Below are 18,844 nucleotides of genomic sequence, written 5' to 3' on the forward strand. Positions count from 1 at the left end.
CTCTTGAGTGGCAAATTAACAATTCGAGGTCATGTGGGAATCACGTGTCCTGTTGAGGCGGTATGGAGTATTATGTAATCACAGGGTCGGGAAGTAGGGCAGTAGTACGTCATAGTTGTCTGTAACTTGATATCAGGTGGACAGGTGGGGACAACCAATAACAAGACACATCCTCCATCATCATTCGCTCGTTCACACTCCTGTTCCCATCTCTCACCCATATCCATATACAACAACAACATCTCAACCAACAACTGAACACCAAAGCACAACCAACATGTCTCCATTACCAGAGATTCTCTTCGACGTGGCAAGAAACCCATTCTTGGCAGGTAAGTCCATCTCTTCTAGTCCCCGAGGATCCTGCCTGAAACCTCCGCCCTTCTGCACCTCTCAGTGGGTCTTCCCATTGGTCTCGGAATGGCCAGTGGCTTTGCTACCGGCCAATCTTCCAGAAGTAATTGGTTCAAGAACATGACTCCTCCTCCTGGCAACCCTCCCAAGGAGGTCTTCGGTCCTGTGAGTCTGCTCATCGAGAGTGATCTGTGCCTGCCCTTGCTGATCTCATCCCAAGGTCTGGACCATTCTTTACGGTCTCATGGGTTACGCTTCCCATCTCACCGTTCGAGCGTTTGACAGTGCAGTCACTCCCTCCGGAACGTAAGTAATACCACCCCCTGCAAGGTATCTCTCTGCCTGCGAAGGGGATGAGCTGACCCTGTGCTTCTCAGCGCTCAAGCGGATCAAGCCCTTCAACTCTATTATGGTCAACTCCTGTTGAACTTGCTCTGGACACCAACCTACTTTTTCTTCAAGCAAAAAGAACTGGCCCTTGGTAACATACTTGCCTTGTTCGGAACAGTCACCGCGATGACTGTCAAGATGCACAACCTTTACACCCCATTCAGTACCACCTGGTTCTTGGCCCCTTACTGTGCTTGGCTCGGTTACGGTGAGTGTAACAATGCTTCTAGCTGCTCTGGTCATTATGCTGATGCTTCTCAACAGCCACCTACCTCAATGCTGGCTACGTTTTCCTAAACCGAGACAGGAAATAAGGATTGAATATGATATAGGGCTGGAATCCGAGTAGCGATTATAGCGATAATGATATGCAGCGTAGTGAATGTATTAAATTGTGTTTGGAAAAACCACCGTGCATATTCTGCTTGCATGGTCCGCTCTGCATAACCGTCTGGCAAGCGTTGTTGAATGTATCAGAAAAGATGATGATGGCGATGAGGGACTGTTTGGTGGTGTCGGGTGTAATCAACTACAAAATCCAAAAACACGCGTTGAATGGTTGAATGAAACTTTGCTGTTTTGATTGACCAGAAGACATCAAGCATCATTCAGATAATCACATAATAAGCTATCATCACTGCAATCTACAGCTGCCCAAAACTTCATCCACATCTTCATCGGCATCATAAGCAGAGAGCTCTGCACGACAAGCTCTGTGCTGCCTGTGATGTCTCGGTCAACCTTTGATCCTCACGCAAACTATCCCCCTTCACCTCCTCCTTCTCGGTCAAGACGTCCACCTCCTCTTCGCGTCAACACTCACAGCATCGCTCCCTCCGGATCATCTATCAGATCAGCTGGTCATTCTCCCGTCAATCCCGGCTTCTCATACAACCTCCCCACCTCCATCGAATCGCCCAATCACTCACAGAGTCGTGCTCGTCCTGGTGGTTTGGCCGCGTTGAACGGTGACGTCCCAGCCCGAGTCCGCTCTCCTCCTGTCACACCTGGATCCAGAGCTCACTCTCGAACGGGTCAGTGGTCGCGCCGAGGATCAATTGAGTCGAACTTACCGCCAGCTGTGGTGCGTCAAGGTTCTGAACAAGGTCCTTCGAGGGCTCGTAAAGATAGCGGAGTCCAAAGTCCACCATTAGCAAGCGTGTATTCCGGTAGAGAGGGCATCAGCTACCACAGAGTAGAGGGAGTCAGGAGTCCCAACCCAGCTGTGAGTGCACTACATCATGACGATAGCTGATCATGTAGGATTTACAACTCTTCGCCCATCACTGTCGTTTGTTCTACTTTTCTCCGACCCCTCCTGAAGAATCATCTTCATACATATCGTCTACGCTAGCTTCGCTCCCACCTTCACACCGAGCTGCCTACACACGTCTCCAGTCATCACTCAGATCGCTCGCACATCTTCATCATCTACGCCTTCGTATATCATCATTTCACGCGCTCATATCCAGTACAGTATCATCTGCGTCATTATCTCCTCTATCCCGTCAAGACCTCGTCAGTCCTCGTGCTAGATCAGAGAGGAGTGAGAAAGCCAAGAAATTCATATCTACTTGGTGTACAAGCAAGACAGGAGGAGTTGAACCGTTCTTTAGGGGGCTCTGGGGTGCTTTGCGTGCTCAGAGCCGAGGAGGAGTGAGTCGTGGTGGGGGAGGTCCCACAAGGGTGGTCTGGGAAATAGACGATGCTGTATTTCTGGAGTCAGGGTGAGTGCATCTGGTCTAGTATACTGCTCAATCAAGCTGACCATAGTCCAGCGGCAACGAATTCATGCATGAAGCCGTAACTTTCATCAAAGGTGTGCTTGGCTTCGAAGACCAACCACTTACTTCTCCTCCTAAACTCCGTCGAATAAGAACTTTACCTAGGTCATATTCTGAGACTCGATCGAGACCCGCACCCCGACCTTCACCTCATAAAGCACCCGTAGAATATGATAATCAAGAAGAGCTTGCTGCTTCGCCGCCGAACCGCTCTCGCTCCCGTTCCTCGGATTCTCGATCAAGAGCTATCTCAGATCCTTTCACCGATGCTCGACCCAATAGACGTGGGCCTGCACCTCCCCCGCCTCCATCCCGCAGACATCCCTCCACTTCAGCGACTCTCACTTCAAAAACCATACCCAATCCGTTGCAGCGGGGATCATCGGATGACATGGTCCCTTCTCCAAATCCCGAATCTCCTTTGCTTGTTCATGACCCGGAGGTTGAAATCTCTGCAAATGGTCACAGTCGACCACCAGTACCACCCCGTATATCGGAAGATCGAGTGCATCTCCTTGGTCGTCGGCCGATGAGCGATACTAGCGATCACGGTTCTGGCAGCTTCGCTCAACCTGCTGTGCAACCCCTCGAAGAAGATGATGAGGACGAACCAACTGAAGATGACATCGCTGCCGAGGAAGCCGATCTTAACAAACCTCGCTTTAGATTATGGATTTTCCCTGCTCACATATCTGATCAAGAATCGGAACATCTACAAAGTCTTTTCCCTCGATTTATCGGCGCGAAAGGTGATGTTCGGTTCCCCTTTGTCAGACCCGGACATGGGGTGAAGGCAATGGAGGAAGCAAGGTGGGACGCCATAGCTGTAGGTAACATTGATGACACCGAGCCCAAGGTCGTCCGTGTACCTAAAGTTGAAATTGAAGATGAAGAAGGGGTATTAAGATGTGGGACTGGGAGAATGTGGGTTGGAGGTGATCCGAGAAGACCTGGATGGCAGGGAAGCAAATGGTTTCGATTCAAGAGATGGTGGCGAAGGTTGTTTGGAATGGGTTAGTGTCATCCGTTAGTGTTACAAACTTGTACCATGAACGAGTCCGACTATATACATGCACAAAATTGTATGAATTGTTGTTGCTTTTATTGACTATGTACGGGTCCTCTTCGCATCATCATTGTCATCATGCTCTGACTTCCTCTTCTCCCCGCCGCAATTTTGTTTCGCGTTAGCCAAATTTTCTTCCCTCTGTTTGTTTTTGGCAGCGACGAGTGCCCTGAAGTCAATTTGTCCTTGGGCGGCTACTCCGGAACCATCTTTCACAGCAGATACAGTCGAAGCGGCGGCAGCTACTGCAGTCGGACGAGGTTTTGCGATGACTTTGGCCTTTCGAGTAGCTCGAGGCGCGAAAGAAGTGGACAAAATTGGGGCAGCCGCAGGAGTTGTAGAAACGCCAGTGGATCGAGTTCTTTGGATGGAGAAGTGGATTTCCTTGCCTTCGAAGACAAGTGGCTCAGAGCGAAGCAAGAGTTTCCCAACGTCCTGAAGTTGAAATTCGATTAGTTTCACTCAACGTGGTGGCGAGAACCGAACTTGCACTCACTTGGGACAGCTCGAGCTCCGCTACAGCTTCTTGGGTTTTCGCGAACAGCTCCAGCCTTCTGACTGGGACTATCTTTTCCAGCCATTGTTGCAGTAAACCTTCTTGCGTCTTCTCAGGTAGACCGGACAGGGTCACCAACCTATCCCTTCTTTCTGCAGCTTGATCCGGTTTACTGAGATACGATCAGCAACGTCGTTGCTGGGAGCTGAGTACTCACCGATCTTTGCCTTTTTCATTGCCATAGTTGGGGTCGCTGATTTGCACTTTCAAAATCTTCCTTTGATAGGGGGTACCATCGAGTGACAAACATGCATTTGCCTCTGCCTGATAGACTTAGCTCGAGATCTTGCAGTAATGTTCACTCACTTCTGAAGCCATTTCCACAAAAGCGAAACCCTTACAGACCTTCTTGACCGGATCCCATCCAAGCTTGAGATGGCGAATCGTACCCCGCTAAAACTCGCGTAAGTGACCACGCTCGAGAAGCGAAGCAACAAGTGAGCTTACATCTCGTAGCAAACCTCTAACATCTGACTCAGTAGTTTTGTCGTTGAGCCCACCCACGAACAATGTGGAATTATTGGCATCACTGCGTTGCGTCCTGGCGGAAGGGTCCGAAATGAGTACATTCATACCAAAACCTTCCGGAGAGACCTTGTATCCATGTAAGAGGAGGGCCTCTTGTGCTGCAGCCTTCAGCAGGAAAAAGTCAAATTCGATCATCGACGGGTGACACCAAAGACGGAGACATACAGGAGTTTCCATTGTTATATAGCAGAACCTTCGATTGCTTGCGTATTTCCGACTTGGCCAACGGGTTTGTAAGATGCGTCCATACTGCTTGATCAGCATGTGATAATTCGAGGATACAACTTACCTGACCAAATAGTTGTCGCAAGGCCGCATCATCCATTTCGGGAGCGAAGTTCGTTACAAACAGGGTCGAACGCCATAACATGGAGACCGAGATCACTGCATCATCGATCTTTCTGCGGTCCTTCTGTAGTGCTTGTGGTACCGCTTCTACATCTGTGAATTCTACCAGAGCAGCATCGAACATGCTCTCATCGTCCGTAAGAATCGTTGTTTCTCGAACATCTCCGCTCTATTCATATTAGCTTGACGGCCCTAGAAAGCTGGACCTGCTGAAACTCACGTCTGAAAAAAGGGAATTGATGCGATCACGCGAAGTCCCTTTTGGTAATCCACTCAGTAGGATGGTGGTGTGTTCGCGATCACTATTTACACAAAGTCACCGTCATCAGCACATCATGTGATTGAAACAACACGTCGACAATAAGAGCATACCGTTTATGGTGCCCTTCTGGCTCTTTGGCCGTGTCAGCTGCATTCGTGGCTTCCGCTGCCACGGTAGATTGCAAGACCGGTTGGACAGTTGCCACGGCATCACCGGTCGACATGATATATTGTTGGGTCTCCAATGCAGCCTTCTCTCTACGCTTCGACAGCTTTTCTTGTTCCCTCTCTATCTTCGTTCTCGCATCAAGTAAGGAGTCCAGCGTCCCATGCACATGTTCGAACTGTATCAGAGCATCGTATACTGCCTCCGGCCAATCGAGATCAGAGCGTTGGATTGCCTTGAAAAAGCTTGAACGAGCAAGGTCGAGCTGTCCACGTCGACTACTTGATCAGCTTCATCGATGACATTATGCGCTTACCTTAGGATGTCAGTATGTAGTAGAACCATTTGATACGAAGAGGATCGAGCTTTGTTCGGCTTCTCTACTACCGCCAAAGCTTGTTCGATATATGAAGGAGCACGGTGTTCGGCCTATATCTATGGTCAGCAGCATATCGAAACCCATGCCTAGTTACGTACCCAAGACAGCAAAAATTTCTCCAACCTAAGGCTTGTATCACCGCTCTTGTTGACTGTCTGGTCAGCAGGGTACCTCACACATTCTGCTCACCTTGGGAAACTAGGTCCATTCCTCTCAGTACCGTTGACAGAACCGGACGTGATGAGGCTGAACAGTCATATCAGCGGCGTCGCTCAACTTGTCTCACTCACATTCGATATCTTCTGGTGATGCCAGTCGATTTTCGTATGCTGCTTTGCCAACGAATACTGTTACCAGATCCGAGGTTCGACCATCAGGTGTAGTCAAAAGCCCAAGAGCAAGAGATTTTTCGAATATAGCCTCGATAGCAGCAGAGTCGGAACCGATTTTTTCCTGAATCATTAGCTCTTGTTACTCATGCCATAACTTACCTCGCTCAGTAGTGCGTTGATCCAAGTGTCACCATTTTGGGGGCAGGCCCTGGTGGCCCGTATCCTAAGTCGACTAGCGGAGTCTTTGGGAAGGTTTTCGGCCTATCTGTCAGCTGTGTTTCTTTCCTCTGAGAACTCACTGCCCATCCTCCGTATTTGGCCCAGATTGCCGCTTCAGCATCTTTGTAGGCCCTAACAGCCTCGCCAGCGACCTGAATCTGCTGATGTATGGCAGCCATCTCGTCGGAACCTTCTTCATCTCGCTTCTTCCTTCCTTGCCCTTTAGACTGATGCCTATAAAGCCTCAGCGATTCTTCAGCAGCATCTAGTGCGGCTTGGGACTGCCCGCAAGCAAGAGAGTATCGTGATACCGCTCGCTCATAAACATTTTGAGTGAGCTGATTATCGGGTTGGGGTCCTTTGCCACGAGCATTATTCCTTGCCCGTGGGTCAGATTCCCATGAAGCGTACTCCAGCAGGATTGATATCTGGGCATTCAACTCGGTGGTATAGGCCTGTGAGAGGTCAGCTGTGCGTCAGTTGTATACGAACTCACCAGTTGCTCCTCAAAATCACTTCTTGTCTTGCCATATCGCTTCTCACTCAGCTTCATCTTGGCGGCTCGGCTACTTTCGGTTGATTCTACCATTCGGATCTCATATTCCTCTGGACAATACTGAGAGCAGAAGTTGGAATAGGCACTCGAGGTTTGATCGATATCTACCTCATCTCAGCTTATTTCCGTCCGAGTGCGAAACTTACTAGTATGAGTTATCTTCACACGATCCGCAAACATGGTGTGTATCATCTCCAATTGCGTCTGCCTGAGAGTCGCATAGGAATCAGCGACATCGAATCGAGATAATGATATCATGTCCGAGCGGATGCGCTTACTTGTTTGATGCGTTGTACAACAACCCTAATTCCCATTGTAACCATATTTGCCATATTTCTTCACTTTGATCCAAGAGCCCTTCCCCTCTTTGGTACAATGCCTTTATCATGTTTCTAGTGGTATCTTCACTGAGGAACTCGGTGATATCTGAATCGACAGTGGTCGTTCTGCTGTTGGCAGCGTCTTCCGGCACTCCGGCATGAAAGCAGGATAGTACAAATTGTATATGACGAGTCAAGACAGCAGCGGCTACCGCACATTAGCATGGGTGATCTGACGGTCCCAGCACTCACAGATGTAATCCTGTTCGGCCTGATCGAACTTCTCCAAAATCTCCACGAATGCATCTAAGGATAGCGGTTGCTGACAGGAAGGTATTTTGAGATCGAAATACGACAGCCATGTCGCTGTGCAGAGATCAGCAAACTTGATAAAACGCAGCAAACTCACCTTCGTCAAGCATAACCAGGGAGGAAAGCCTGTCATAGGCATCGAGGATCTCAGCCGTCATGCTGAGACGGGACATGAGTTGTATCTGTTTACGTATCAATGGGACATTGTCGGGATGATCTCCCATTTCGACGAGCACCTGACTGAGGTCCGTCAAAGCGATCTCTGTTACTTCGTCGGACGCGCCAGACGACTGGGGATCTGACGTTGCCTCTGCCATGTTGACCGTGATGCTATGATGCTATGATTCAGAGATATGGCTGTATGATCGAGGACCGAAGGAAGATGACGCTTGAAGTAGTGACAGGGGTAGAGGTATGTATGTTGTACGTATCATATGATATCACGTGACTTGTGGGTTGATGCGTATATATTCGTGTAGGGGGGGTATATGATATATGTATACTCGAAGACTTGGTTCGACAGCATGCATGCACATATATGTATATACCTTATCATCTCGTGAATCGCTCTGAAGTCATGCTCAGACAATGATGGTAGACACATAGACACATAGACACATAGACAACACGATCAACCATGCACTGCCCTAGCTGTTCCAAGCTTGATTGCCTTCAGCTTTGTCATAATTTGCAGAACACCCGTTTTCTGCCTCGAAACAAACAAAGCTGACACGATACATTAACACTCCAGCTATACTTGCATGAATCACTCTCTCCAAGGTCTTCTAGGTGATGACTTCAATATACGATGCATACAGGACCTGTATCAGAGACTGTTAAATCCATGGCTCATCCTGGTAAGAACGATGACTGGCCGTTCTTCGGACTCGCAGCTCGAGAAGGTGCCCAGGTCGAACCAGCAAGACCAAGCATGTAGGCCAAGTCCCAATCTCCACCGGGGTCAACATTCTCGAGCGATAACAGGCCTTGCAAGTCCACTGCTGGATAGGTCGATGAAGGGGCGACAGCTGGATCGCCTTCGCGACTGATAGGAGCTTCTGGAACCGTACTATTTGTCAAAGTCGCAGATTTAATCAGCAGTGGAACCGTAAATCTACCCACCGCACTCTTACCTTGATAAGCCTGCAACGATACATAAGTCTCTGCAAACCTTTGCCAGATAGGTGGAGTTCTTTGTCTCGCTGTGATCCGTTCGCTCAAGCAGGTCTATAGCGGTGTGAATGTAATGGGTCAATACGGCACGATCTCCCAGACAACGGTCGCCCGAAGAAGGTGGCTCAGGATCTGGAGGTAGAAGCTGAATTCGGATCAGGAAGACTGCCGCTTGTGCCAATGACATGGTGATATACTTTTACGACCGGTCAGCCCTGTCTCCAACGTTTCAGGGCGATATACAGCGGGAGACGAGTTGGCTTACATCAATAGCATAACTCAGCGACGAGTCACCTGCAGATGATTCCGAGTGAAGTTGAACGATACCGATGGCTGCCTCGATAGCCAGCCGGATGTAGCGAGTTGTGTCTGCTGAAAGCTCTCGACTACTTGGATTGATTCGAAGGGCAAGGGTGTTAAGGTTCAATCGCAAATGATTTTGTTGCAGAATTGACAGGGAGCGAGATGTACCTAGTTGCAGTGATCGAATAGAACCTTTTGTATGTCCTAATTAGTGTCGTCGGATTGGGCGACAAGCTCTGGTAGGCTTGCAGAGTTGGCGAGCAACTCACCGTTCCAAGTCCACTTTGTAACCCAGTCATCCAGCTTGCCATTGAGCTCTATCAAGATCGACTGTATCTCTTCTCCCGAATACTGATGACTCCTGTCGTTCAATGCTTGACACGTGGATATGAGCTGCCGCCCAATCTGTTAACAAGACCTTCAATCTTAGAAGCGTTCATCCGATATGCGTGACAACGAGATGCATGCAACTCACTCGTGATAGCTGTACGAGGCTGGCTAAATAAGCATCTCCTTGAGTTTCTTCCGGAGGTGTATCACGTCGGTCCAGCGACAATTGCAGAAACTGGTCCTCATAATACGATTGACCGGCTGATTGAGGGCGACCAAAGCCGAGGGAAAGCAGACCATCGAATCTATCTTCAGTTTCAGTAGCGTATCACGAGACGTACCACGAGATGATCTGGCCTGAAGCGGTGGCAACTCACGAGTACCAAGCCATCCATGTTCTCCACTGAGCCAAAAGCTTGTCCACTTCCTCTCTACCTGACACGCTAGCACTTGCCAGATGCACCCTATAGAGTCCCAACCTTGATGCGATCCTTGCAGCATGTCCCGTGACGACCCATGGATCAGGACCTTGACCATCCGGTAGCAAGCCATAACCGGCAAGCAGGAGTGAGGCTTGAACGTCGGCAAGACGGTGCTGCTTGCGGAAGAGGCTGGCGGCGAGGTGCGAATAAGCGAGTTGGGCAATTCTTTTGGACGTTGTATCGTCGAAGGCCAGTAGGCGATCATGGCCCGGATGAAAGCGACATGCTATGGCGAGGACAGTGGTGAGAAGGTATCCAGAAAAAGACTGTATCGCGAGCTGAGATTTGATAGGTGCGATGATGGGGAGGAACCGGTGACATTTGGTGAAATAGCTTAAATGGAGAAGAAGGCAAATTCAGACGGCGAATCTCTGATAGCATATGTGCCTAACACTTCGAGCTGTTAAGAATAACTTACAAGTCCAAAAGGGTCAAGGCCGTATCCATCGTAATAATTGCCAGATTGACCGGCTCATCATCAATGCTGACTTTGGCTTCAAACACGCCACTTGATCCACCTTCTCCCGCATGGTTCGGCTCATACGGTGCGGGACTAGTAGGCTGGGAACTCTCTTTATTCTGCCAAATCCCTGGGTAGTGGGTCAAAGGCTGAAAAGGTGCAGTTAAATCGCCAGCAACACTGGCCAGTCTTGACTCAGGCGATGTTTTGGATGGAGGGGGTATGATACGTAGCTTGGCAATGGGGTGGTGGGGCGATGGATCTTGCGACTGGGGAGACAAGCCTATCAAGGATGGGTGATCTGGTAGTGGAGGCAATTGAGATAGAGGATGGGACTGAGGATGAGTATGATTCGGCTGAGCCGGTAATGCGGAAGTCGTTGGTGAAATGTACGGCTGGTAGGTGGTCGCGAGATTTGAGTGATCGGGATTTAGGCGTGGAGAAGCTATGGGTAGAGGGGCTATCGGTGCAGGCATATCATGGCTATCCGAATCCGAAGCACCCTGGGGATGATGATTGTACTGCATCGAAGACGACACGAGTTCTATTCCTTCAAATCTGGCTGTTGATTGCGGTGGACACATCATCATTTGCTCCAGCGAATTCATCGAAGCTTCATTCTCAGCCGACACCGATACCGGGAACGTGTTGTCATTTTGTGAAGGGCCGTGTGGTGGATTGCCTTCTACCATCCCCTTCACCAGGTTCTCCACCATTCTCTCCAATTTCTCTAATCGATCATGCCGTTCATTCACTCCTCTGGTATTCGGAGCATTCCCACCCAGAAAACTCGAATACCTGGTCCTTTCGAAATCACACACCTCCTGAACCCTTTGACACCTTACACATGGTTGTCCACCCACGCATTTTAGCTTTTTCCGTCGACATCGCGTACAAGCTAAAGGAGCTCGATGAGTTGGTGGAGGCGAACGAGCGACCGAAGACGTGTTTTCAGGCATGTTGACATGCAGAACAGCAGCTGTACCGGGCTTGCCGAGGGTCAGTGGTGAGAAATAGATAGTTGTAGTGGTGGATTCATATCATGGAAGTTCCACGGGCCGAGCGAGTATGTATATAGTAACCAAGATGGCAGGGTCGCTCGTGATCCACCTGTCTACTTTTCCTCTTCATACCTCGGATATCCCGAGCCAGAGGCCGAGCGATGAGCGTTCACGTGATGTTGTGTCTCGTCTTCTGAGTAATGACCGGAATGATGCCGGCTGAGTTGCTGAGGAATGAACTATATCTAAAGCGTTATCAAAATCAGAACGCAGCCGTTTCATCAACATCCAAGACAGTTGGGTCGTCTACTTTCGCTTTGATCAAAATCATAATTTACAATGGTAAGTGGCTCATCGACGATCTGCTCTATCCTCTCTGCTGATAAACCTACCCCCTGATTAGCCGGATATCGATCCCACCATTACCGGGTTCACCATTCGTGATCTCCGATTTCCAACATCTCTTGACGCGATAGGGACTGATCCCATGAACAGTGCTGGCGAGAACGCCCTTGGTTATCTACAATATCAGTGAGTCGATGCGGAAACGGTGATGCAAGGGCACTGACATACTTCTCGTCTCTGACAGCACCGACGCGGGTCTCATCGGGACCGGAAGCTCTTTCAGCAACGGACAAGGAAATGAGTGAGACGCATATAGGTTATCCCTAAGTAGCCAGCCATACGAGACTGACAAATCACAGAATACTCTGTGTAGCTATTCAAGCTCTAGCTCCCAGATTCGTTGGTCAGAAGTTGTCAACCCTGACGGAAGACTTCCGCTCGACCCATCGTGCCCTCCTATCTGGTCAGATCCGGTTCATGTCACCCGAAAGAGGTGTGCTCCAATTAGCCTGCAATGCTGTTCTCAACGCACTCTGGGATCTGTGGGCGAAAGCTGAAGGCAAGCCACTATGGAAGCTGGTCTGCGATATGACACCAGAGCAGTTCGTCTCGGTCATCGATTTCCGATATTTGACCGACGTCATCACTCCGGACGAAGCTCTTCGTATGCTACAGGAGAAGCAAGCCACGAAGCAAGCAAGGATGGAAGAAGCATCGAGAAATGAGGCGGTCCCGGGTTACAGTACATCAATTGGATGGCTTGGTTTCTGTGAGTTGGATTGCAAGCTGTCTGAATCACCGCTGACTTGGGGGAGGGATAGCGGATGAGGAAGTAGCATCTCGTCTTCGAGCTGCACTTGACCAGGGCTTCAAACATTTTAAACTCAAAGTCGGAGTTGATCTGGAAGGCGACTTGAAGAGATTGAGTCTAGTTAGAAAGATCGCTGGTGACGACGCGGTGATAATGGCAAGTCCAACTCGTGCTCTTTCGTGCTACTGTCAATACTAATACCGACAATGACACTTAGACCGACGTCAATCAGCTCTGGGACGTCGATGAAGCAATCGAGTACATGCCAAAGCTGTCACAGTTCAATCTATGGTTCATCGAGGAACCTACTTCCCCGGATGATATTCTCGGTCATGCTAAGATTAGATCCGCGTTGAAGCCTCATAATATCGGTGTAGCCACTGGTGAAGTAAGTTGTCATTTTCGCCTTGCAGATATCATTCTCAACATGCTAACCTACCAACAGCACATCAACAATCGGGTCATGTTCAAACAACTACTCCAAGCCGAAGCCATCGATGCGGTTCAATTGGACGCGTTCCGACTTTCGGGGATGAACGAAATCTTGTCGGTCTTACTGCTCGCCGCCAAATATGGTGTGCCTGTTGTACCCCACTCAGGTGGATGTGGTATGACCGAAGCATGTGCCCATATCTCAACGATTGATTATGTGGTCGTGAGCGGGAAAAAGAGTATCCTGGAATATACGGATCACCTTCATGGTGAGTTTAGCGTTCATGTCATGTCACTTGGTTTTTTTCGCTAATAGTATGCCTGCTCAGACGTCTTTGTCAACCCCGCTGAGATGACACCCAGTACCGCTCATCACGTATCTCCTACAGCTCCAGGTTACTCTAGCGACATCAAAGAGGAGGTGTTCGAAGAATTTGAATATCCTAGTGGTAGTTTCTGGCAGACGGAGAAAGGGAAAGCGATGGTCGCAGATAAATGGAGGGGTGTTCCGGGCCGGCAAACCAGTTGAGGTAGCTACCTCACTTATGTGGAAGATGCTCTGTTGGTTTACATTGTGGAAGCCTGCATGGTGGTCTTGATTTTGCATGCATATTCTCGTTAAAGGTGTTCTGCTCCATATCTGCCCGACTGGATCCGGGGAAAGGTCATCTTGAACTGCCTAATACAATTAATTATATGCTATCGAGAACCTGCGTAAAGAAATCGGGTCAATTGAGGATCTCCTTAGGAAATATCACTGTTACCTCTCATATGGTCATGATTGGTGAAGTGCCTTGTAGTTTCAGATCCTACCTCTTCCGCATTAAACTTTACACTGAAGCTCCTAATGCTGCTATGTGGAACGATATTCAGTAAAAGCACTATAGTCTGTTTATACTTCTTGGATGGCAGTAGATTATTAGCTAATCCATACTTGTACAGTCCGTGCTCCCTTCTGATCTGCTGTAGTACATCGCCCTGCATCAAGGTGTAACCCGCATATATGACTATCAAGCAACATTACATACACTCAATTGAAGCGTACAAGTACTGATTTGTGCCTAAGGCATACCGACTCTCCAATCTGACCCCTCGCCGTTGAGACCATACTTTGTACTACTCATGTCTTTCACAGTTGTCCTTCGCATATCACGCTTGAATTTGCCTTCGTAGGTACCGCCGGTCGCTCGATGCTATCGACCTGTCAGCCTACCAACCTTCCGGCAATCATCGCAAGAACACATACCATGACAGAAGTATTGTCCCATATGATGAGGTCACCAGGCTGCTCCCAATCAACAGTAACTCGATATTCTGGCTTGTAGACATGCTCGGTGAGCTGTTTGATCAAAGCGTCTGACTCTTCTTTATCGACTCCTTCCAGGTGGTGCACATATGAGGCGAAGTAGAGATTCTACATGGTGACTAATATCAGCGGATGGCGTGTCATTGGTCATCGCCCGTTGGCTCACCTTCCTTCCGGAACTCTCGTGCAGCTGAACCAATTTGTGCTTTGACATGGGTAGACTTTCTACGTCGAGGTCTTTGAAATACTCCGGCATGGCTGTCTTCCTGGAGTGGAACAGAGAGTGATATCCAACGAGCGGTTCGAGCTTGGTCTTCAAGTCATCTGGAAGGTCCTCATAAGCTGTACGAGAATCCGAGAACTGATGGGTATGTCAGCAAGTCCGGACCATTGACCTGAGATTCACGTACCTCGGTAGCTCCTCCAGTGCCTTTGGGAGGGAGTTCTCGGGCGAGTAATAACGAATGACCTGCTCGTCGGGCATTGAAAGACGAATCTACGTGGAAGAGAGCATTCGCCTCACCGTGAATCCACATCAGCATGAGCAATCTTACATGTGCTCAGCTCGCCTACCTTGTTACCAATAACCGTTGCGTCAGTCATGGCAGCAACTCCATTGGTAGCACTGCATAAATTGGGTTTTTAGCGGAGCACTGAGTTCAGTAAAATCTAAATCTAACTTACGGATCGATGTTACCGGCATCGAAGAGCTCTTTGTATGGAAGCCTGTGCGTTCTACCAGCTTGCTGATATGGAGTGACATCATCGAGATCCCCAAAGTATCTTGAGAACTCGATGTGGGCTTCGTCAGTCAATCCAGTATTCCGAATCACTACTACTCCGTACTTGTTGGTCAACGTCAGTGCGGTCCCCTCACTCAAACCTGATATACTCACTGCGTCGACAACCTTTCGAACTTCGGCATATTCAGCCGGGGTAATGGGCTTGGAGAAGTCTACCCCAGATAATTCGCATGCAAAAGTAGGATGGAGAGATTTGACCTCGTAAGAGTCGGGCATGATTGTTGCGAAGAATATCAGAGTTGAGTACAGGTCACTGACTTCGGGATTAGGGGCTCAAGTTGCAGACAATGATCTTTAATCCATCGACAGGTTGGATTTTCCTCCTCCATCATCAATCCTCCAGCAGATGTCCTCGGAAACAGCCGAGAAATCAAAAGGTCCATTCCTGCTCAGCAGCGAGCGATATGACAGTTTCGGACAAAACTGGTTTGCACGGCAAGCTCGGAAAACCCGCGGCTGGAGCCGAGGCACCGGCCACTCGTCATGTGATCTCATGTATCAGGTGACATCACCCACCGGAGCGATCCCGCGACGATTGAGACGCCATGCAAGTCGCCTGCTGAGAGCAGGTGTCGGTATATCCCAAGAAGCCGGCCCCTGGGGTCCCGACGCTAGAAGACGATCGAATCGTGATAAATAGCCATAATCCAGTCCAAGTTATTCACTCTGTACTCTGTAATCACTCTCTCGTATCGTTCACCAACCGGGCTCGAAGAAGCTGCAGATAGTATATCAGTATGGTCAAAGCCAGTTTTCATGATATACCTAGTGAGTGGGCATTGAGAAGTCTTCAGTCAACGACCATTGACAGAACGCCACCAAACCCAGATAATACCTCTGCCACCTGGTGGACCGATCCGGGTTTGAAGAAGAATGTTTACCATTGCCTCGGTTGCTGTCTCTGCGTCTTCTACCTGGGCTGTAGGTACTCCAAATTTTATCACTTACTCCTATCGGGCTGACTCCCCCGTGTTAGATGATCAATCTCTTTTGACGGGGCTTCAAGCGCTCCCTCAATGGAATGCGTTCTTTGGGTCCCCTTCGGGTAACAAACTCGGTTTAATCGCTGCATCCATCTTCCTTCCATCCATAGTCACGGCCTTCATTGGCGATTTTATCGCATATCGATATGGAAGACGATACGCGATATGGATCGGATCCATTCTTATCCTGATTGGCGCTTTGGTCAACGCTCTCGCTGTGAACCTTGGAATGTTCATCGGAGGCAAGTTGTTTTGAATCCTCCCAAAATAATGACCGCAATAAACAAATAATGTCCTTAAATTAATTGACGAAATCTTTCAGGCCGGATAATACTTGGTTCCGGAGGTGCACTCACCAAGGTGGGAGCACCATCATTACTTCAAGAAATTGCTCACCCTCGTCTCCGACCTTCTCTTGCTGGGTTGTATTACGGGTTCTACTACACAGGAAGTCTGACCTCTGCGTGTCTCTGTAGTGAGTAATCACGTTTAGTAAGGGTCACTTCCCGAACTCGAGCTGACGATTTACGATCTCTAGTTGCCGGCCTATACATCAAAGGAAATTGGGGATGGCGATTCCCCGCAATAGCGCAAATAGTCGGCCCGTCGCTTGTGCTTATTATAACCTCCACTGCGCCAGAGTCTCCCCGTGTGAGTATTCTATTTCCTCAGTAACCATGCGTCAGCTGACCATTCGCACTAGTTCTTGATCAAGAACGGCAAGAAGGAACAAGCTTTGGCTGTCTTGACGCGTTATCATGCAAATGGAGCCGAGGGCGATCCTCTGGTCCAGTGGGAGTATCAGGAGATTGTGACCGCTCTGCACGAGGAGGAACTCAGGCCCAAAACCAGCTACATGGACTTTTTCAAGACCCGAGGTAATCTGTTGCGACTGGCTACGATAGTCAGTTTGTCTTGGGGCACGAATTGGGTGAGCTATATCGCTGTCGACTGGGATCGCGCTGACGGTGCCGGTGACAGGTTGGCAACGGTTTGGTTTCGTACTATCTCTCGCCAGTGCTGAAGTCTGTGGGGGTGACACGTCCGGTTGAGATTACAGGTATCAATGCGGGACTGGGCAAGTGTCATTTGGTATTGTATGTCGTGGCTAAATACTGACGATACTATTCCCACAGCTGTCTGGAACTTGTGCGTAGCGGTCACCGCCGGTCTCAATATCGACAGATTTGGTCGTCGACGTCTAGCTTTCGTGTCTATTGGAGGAATGTTCATAAACTACGCGATCGTGATGGCCACATCGGGAACCTTTGCTCAAACTGGGAATAAATCAGCAGGTCTGGCTGCTATCCCGTTCCTATTCCTGTTCTACGGTAAGTGAATACATCGCCTCATATGTCACAACCGCTGAGATAGCAAATGCACACGGATCAGGCTTCTACACTCTCTTCTGGACACCGGTGCCTTACCCATACGTATGTCCGTTATTCTAAAATCGCTCTTCATATCTGACTCTTTTTGCAGTCCGCCGAGATCATGCCTTACGCACTTCGTTCCAAAGGTCTAGCTATCTTCACATCGGTGCAGAATCTCGGTAATACCTTCAATCAGTTTGTCAATCCAATAGCCTTAAAAGCCATTGCCTGGAGATACTACGGGGTGAGTTAGCTGTCGGAGTCCTATTGGCAGATGCCGCTGAACCTCAACAGGTCTATCTTGGTGTACTCGCGGTCTACTTTGTCATCGCCTTGGTGCTGTATCGGGAGAGCAAGGGCATGACTTTAGAAGAAATCTCTATCTTGTATGATTATCCACTCAAGGGGGGTAGACAGCAGGCCAGAGAAACTCTTGGACAGCAAGTCGCAGCAGAGACGGATCACAAAGTCATGGATGCTAAACGCGACGTGGAGCATTTAGAAAGTGCATGAATCGAACAATGATGGGCGGCAGGAACCTTTCCTGGAAGAATGCCAGTACCTTTGTGGGGACCAGATGAGAAGGACACCATCGAAATTTTGCGTAGTCGGTTTTGATTCGTTGGATGTAACAAATGTTTGATCGCCGTGCGCTTTTAGCGTTGACTACCTATCAATGTACAAACGCTCTGTTTCGACAAGGAATCAGGAAATGATCAGCATCATCAGGGAGAAACACTCTTCGTGCGCTTCTTCCATAATTTGATCACCCAAGTGAAACCTGACTCGTTTTGTATCAGATCATATATTCGCACCTGCCCGCCTACACGCCGCCCAACAACCTCACTATGCATGCTACGATGAAGGAGAGTCTTCTGATGGACCTGTGATCATATCCCCTACTCGCCGCATCTACTTCATCCGCGTTATTGATGACAGGTCAATTGATGTCGAGTGAGGGTTTGTATCTGTAGTTTTCTTGCTCATCGATGCCTAGAGGATCAAAACATAAGAAATATAGTCGACGATCATTAATGAAGTGCCAATGGTAGACTTCCTGGTATCGTCCCATCCATGGACGATTGGTTGAGTGCGCATACAGTCTTGGCAGGTAAATATGCCGGATGTTCCTATAGGACGATGATCCAGGTACAAGTAACGTATCCAGAGGAATCAAGATAGCGAGACAGGCGTGACTAAGTCTAGATAAAATCCACTCTATAAATAATTTCGGCGAGACAACTTCCATCCCTTAGGTAAGGAATGGCTTTCTCCGGATCTTCGGATCTACCAAATCAGTGAACCGGGAACCAGAAATCCGGTACAAATAAAATTGTCCCCTCATATGGCATATGGTACCGCCACTGTTAGTGGCACAAGGACGATGACTACAGACACGTATGATCGACAAGGGGTGGAAATTCTTAGTGCATTTGAAGGAAGATGTGTACTTTGTTATGACAACCTAACC

The 18,844-nt window shown here is 48.9% G+C and overlaps 7 protein-coding genes across 7 annotated transcripts; 4 read left to right on the forward strand and 3 right to left on the reverse strand.

Moving 5' to 3' along the window:
• Positions 1-277: 277 nt before the first annotated feature.
• Positions 278-1,058, forward strand: V865_003407 (uncharacterized protein; the record flags this gene model as incomplete). The annotated part of the gene is made up of 5 exons (XM_066227204.1): positions 278-332; positions 398-519; positions 575-660; positions 732-952; positions 1,009-1,058. The coding sequence occupies 5 exons, from the start codon at positions 278-280 to the stop codon at positions 1,056-1,058; spliced, it is 534 nt and encodes a 177-aa protein (XP_066083301.1).
• A 413-nt stretch (positions 1,059-1,471) lies between these two features.
• Positions 1,472-3,546, forward strand: V865_003408 (uncharacterized protein; the record flags this gene model as incomplete). Its single annotated transcript, XM_066227205.1, has 3 exons — positions 1,472-1,969; positions 2,143-2,471; positions 2,523-3,546. The coding sequence occupies 3 exons, from the start codon at positions 1,472-1,474 to the stop codon at positions 3,544-3,546; spliced, it is 1,851 nt and encodes a 616-aa protein (XP_066083302.1).
• Positions 3,547-3,636: 90 nt separating this feature from the next.
• Positions 3,637-7,888, reverse strand: V865_003409 (uncharacterized protein; the record flags this gene model as incomplete). Its single annotated transcript, XM_066227206.1, has 20 exons — positions 3,637-4,029; positions 4,091-4,262; positions 4,308-4,414; positions 4,457-4,543; positions 4,598-4,783; positions 4,844-4,895; positions 5,029-5,195; positions 5,247-5,328; positions 5,399-5,698; positions 5,770-5,882; positions 5,931-5,955; positions 6,009-6,078; positions 6,123-6,252; positions 6,324-6,406; positions 6,460-6,838; positions 6,880-7,043; positions 7,086-7,147; positions 7,218-7,467; positions 7,512-7,625; positions 7,669-7,888. 20 exons carry the CDS (start codon positions 7,886-7,888, stop codon positions 3,637-3,639), a joined length of 3,156 nt encoding a protein of 1,051 aa, XP_066083303.1.
• Positions 7,889-8,420: 532 nt separating this feature from the next.
• On the reverse strand, positions 8,421-11,278 carry V865_003410 (uncharacterized protein; the record flags this gene model as incomplete). The annotated part of the gene is made up of 7 exons (XM_066227207.1): positions 8,421-8,640; positions 8,705-8,940; positions 9,010-9,239; positions 9,317-9,452; positions 9,523-9,682; positions 9,755-10,192; positions 10,278-11,278. 7 exons carry the CDS (start codon positions 11,276-11,278, stop codon positions 8,421-8,423), a joined length of 2,421 nt encoding a protein of 806 aa, XP_066083304.1.
• A 381-nt stretch (positions 11,279-11,659) lies between these two features.
• Positions 11,660-13,437, forward strand: V865_003411 (uncharacterized protein; the record flags this gene model as incomplete). Its single annotated transcript, XM_066227208.1, has 8 exons — positions 11,660-11,662; positions 11,724-11,851; positions 11,910-11,966; positions 12,025-12,434; positions 12,487-12,632; positions 12,694-12,864; positions 12,922-13,177; positions 13,238-13,437. 8 exons carry the CDS (start codon positions 11,660-11,662, stop codon positions 13,435-13,437), a joined length of 1,371 nt encoding a protein of 456 aa, XP_066083305.1.
• A 532-nt stretch (positions 13,438-13,969) lies between these two features.
• On the reverse strand, positions 13,970-15,233 carry V865_003412 (uncharacterized protein; the record flags this gene model as incomplete). Its single annotated transcript, XM_066227209.1, has 7 exons — positions 13,970-14,101; positions 14,155-14,322; positions 14,381-14,575; positions 14,625-14,732; positions 14,788-14,839; positions 14,899-15,059; positions 15,111-15,233. 7 exons carry the CDS (start codon positions 15,231-15,233, stop codon positions 13,970-13,972), a joined length of 939 nt encoding a protein of 312 aa, XP_066083306.1.
• A 521-nt stretch (positions 15,234-15,754) lies between these two features.
• V865_003413 (uncharacterized protein) lies at positions 15,755-17,886 on the forward strand (the record flags this gene model as incomplete). The annotated part of the gene is made up of 11 exons (XM_066227210.1): positions 15,755-15,785; positions 15,846-15,938; positions 15,994-16,242; positions 16,323-16,475; positions 16,539-16,651; positions 16,704-16,931; positions 16,982-17,078; positions 17,137-17,331; positions 17,393-17,433; positions 17,483-17,617; positions 17,668-17,886. The coding sequence occupies 11 exons, from the start codon at positions 15,755-15,757 to the stop codon at positions 17,884-17,886; spliced, it is 1,554 nt and encodes a 517-aa protein (XP_066083307.1).
• Between the last annotated feature and the right edge of the window lie 958 nt (positions 17,887-18,844).

This window comes from Kwoniella europaea, chromosome 1 (assembly GCF_036810445.1).
Source record: "Kwoniella europaea PYCC6329 chromosome 1, complete sequence".
Taxonomy (NCBI): domain Eukaryota; kingdom Fungi; phylum Basidiomycota; class Tremellomycetes; order Tremellales; family Cryptococcaceae; genus Kwoniella; species Kwoniella europaea.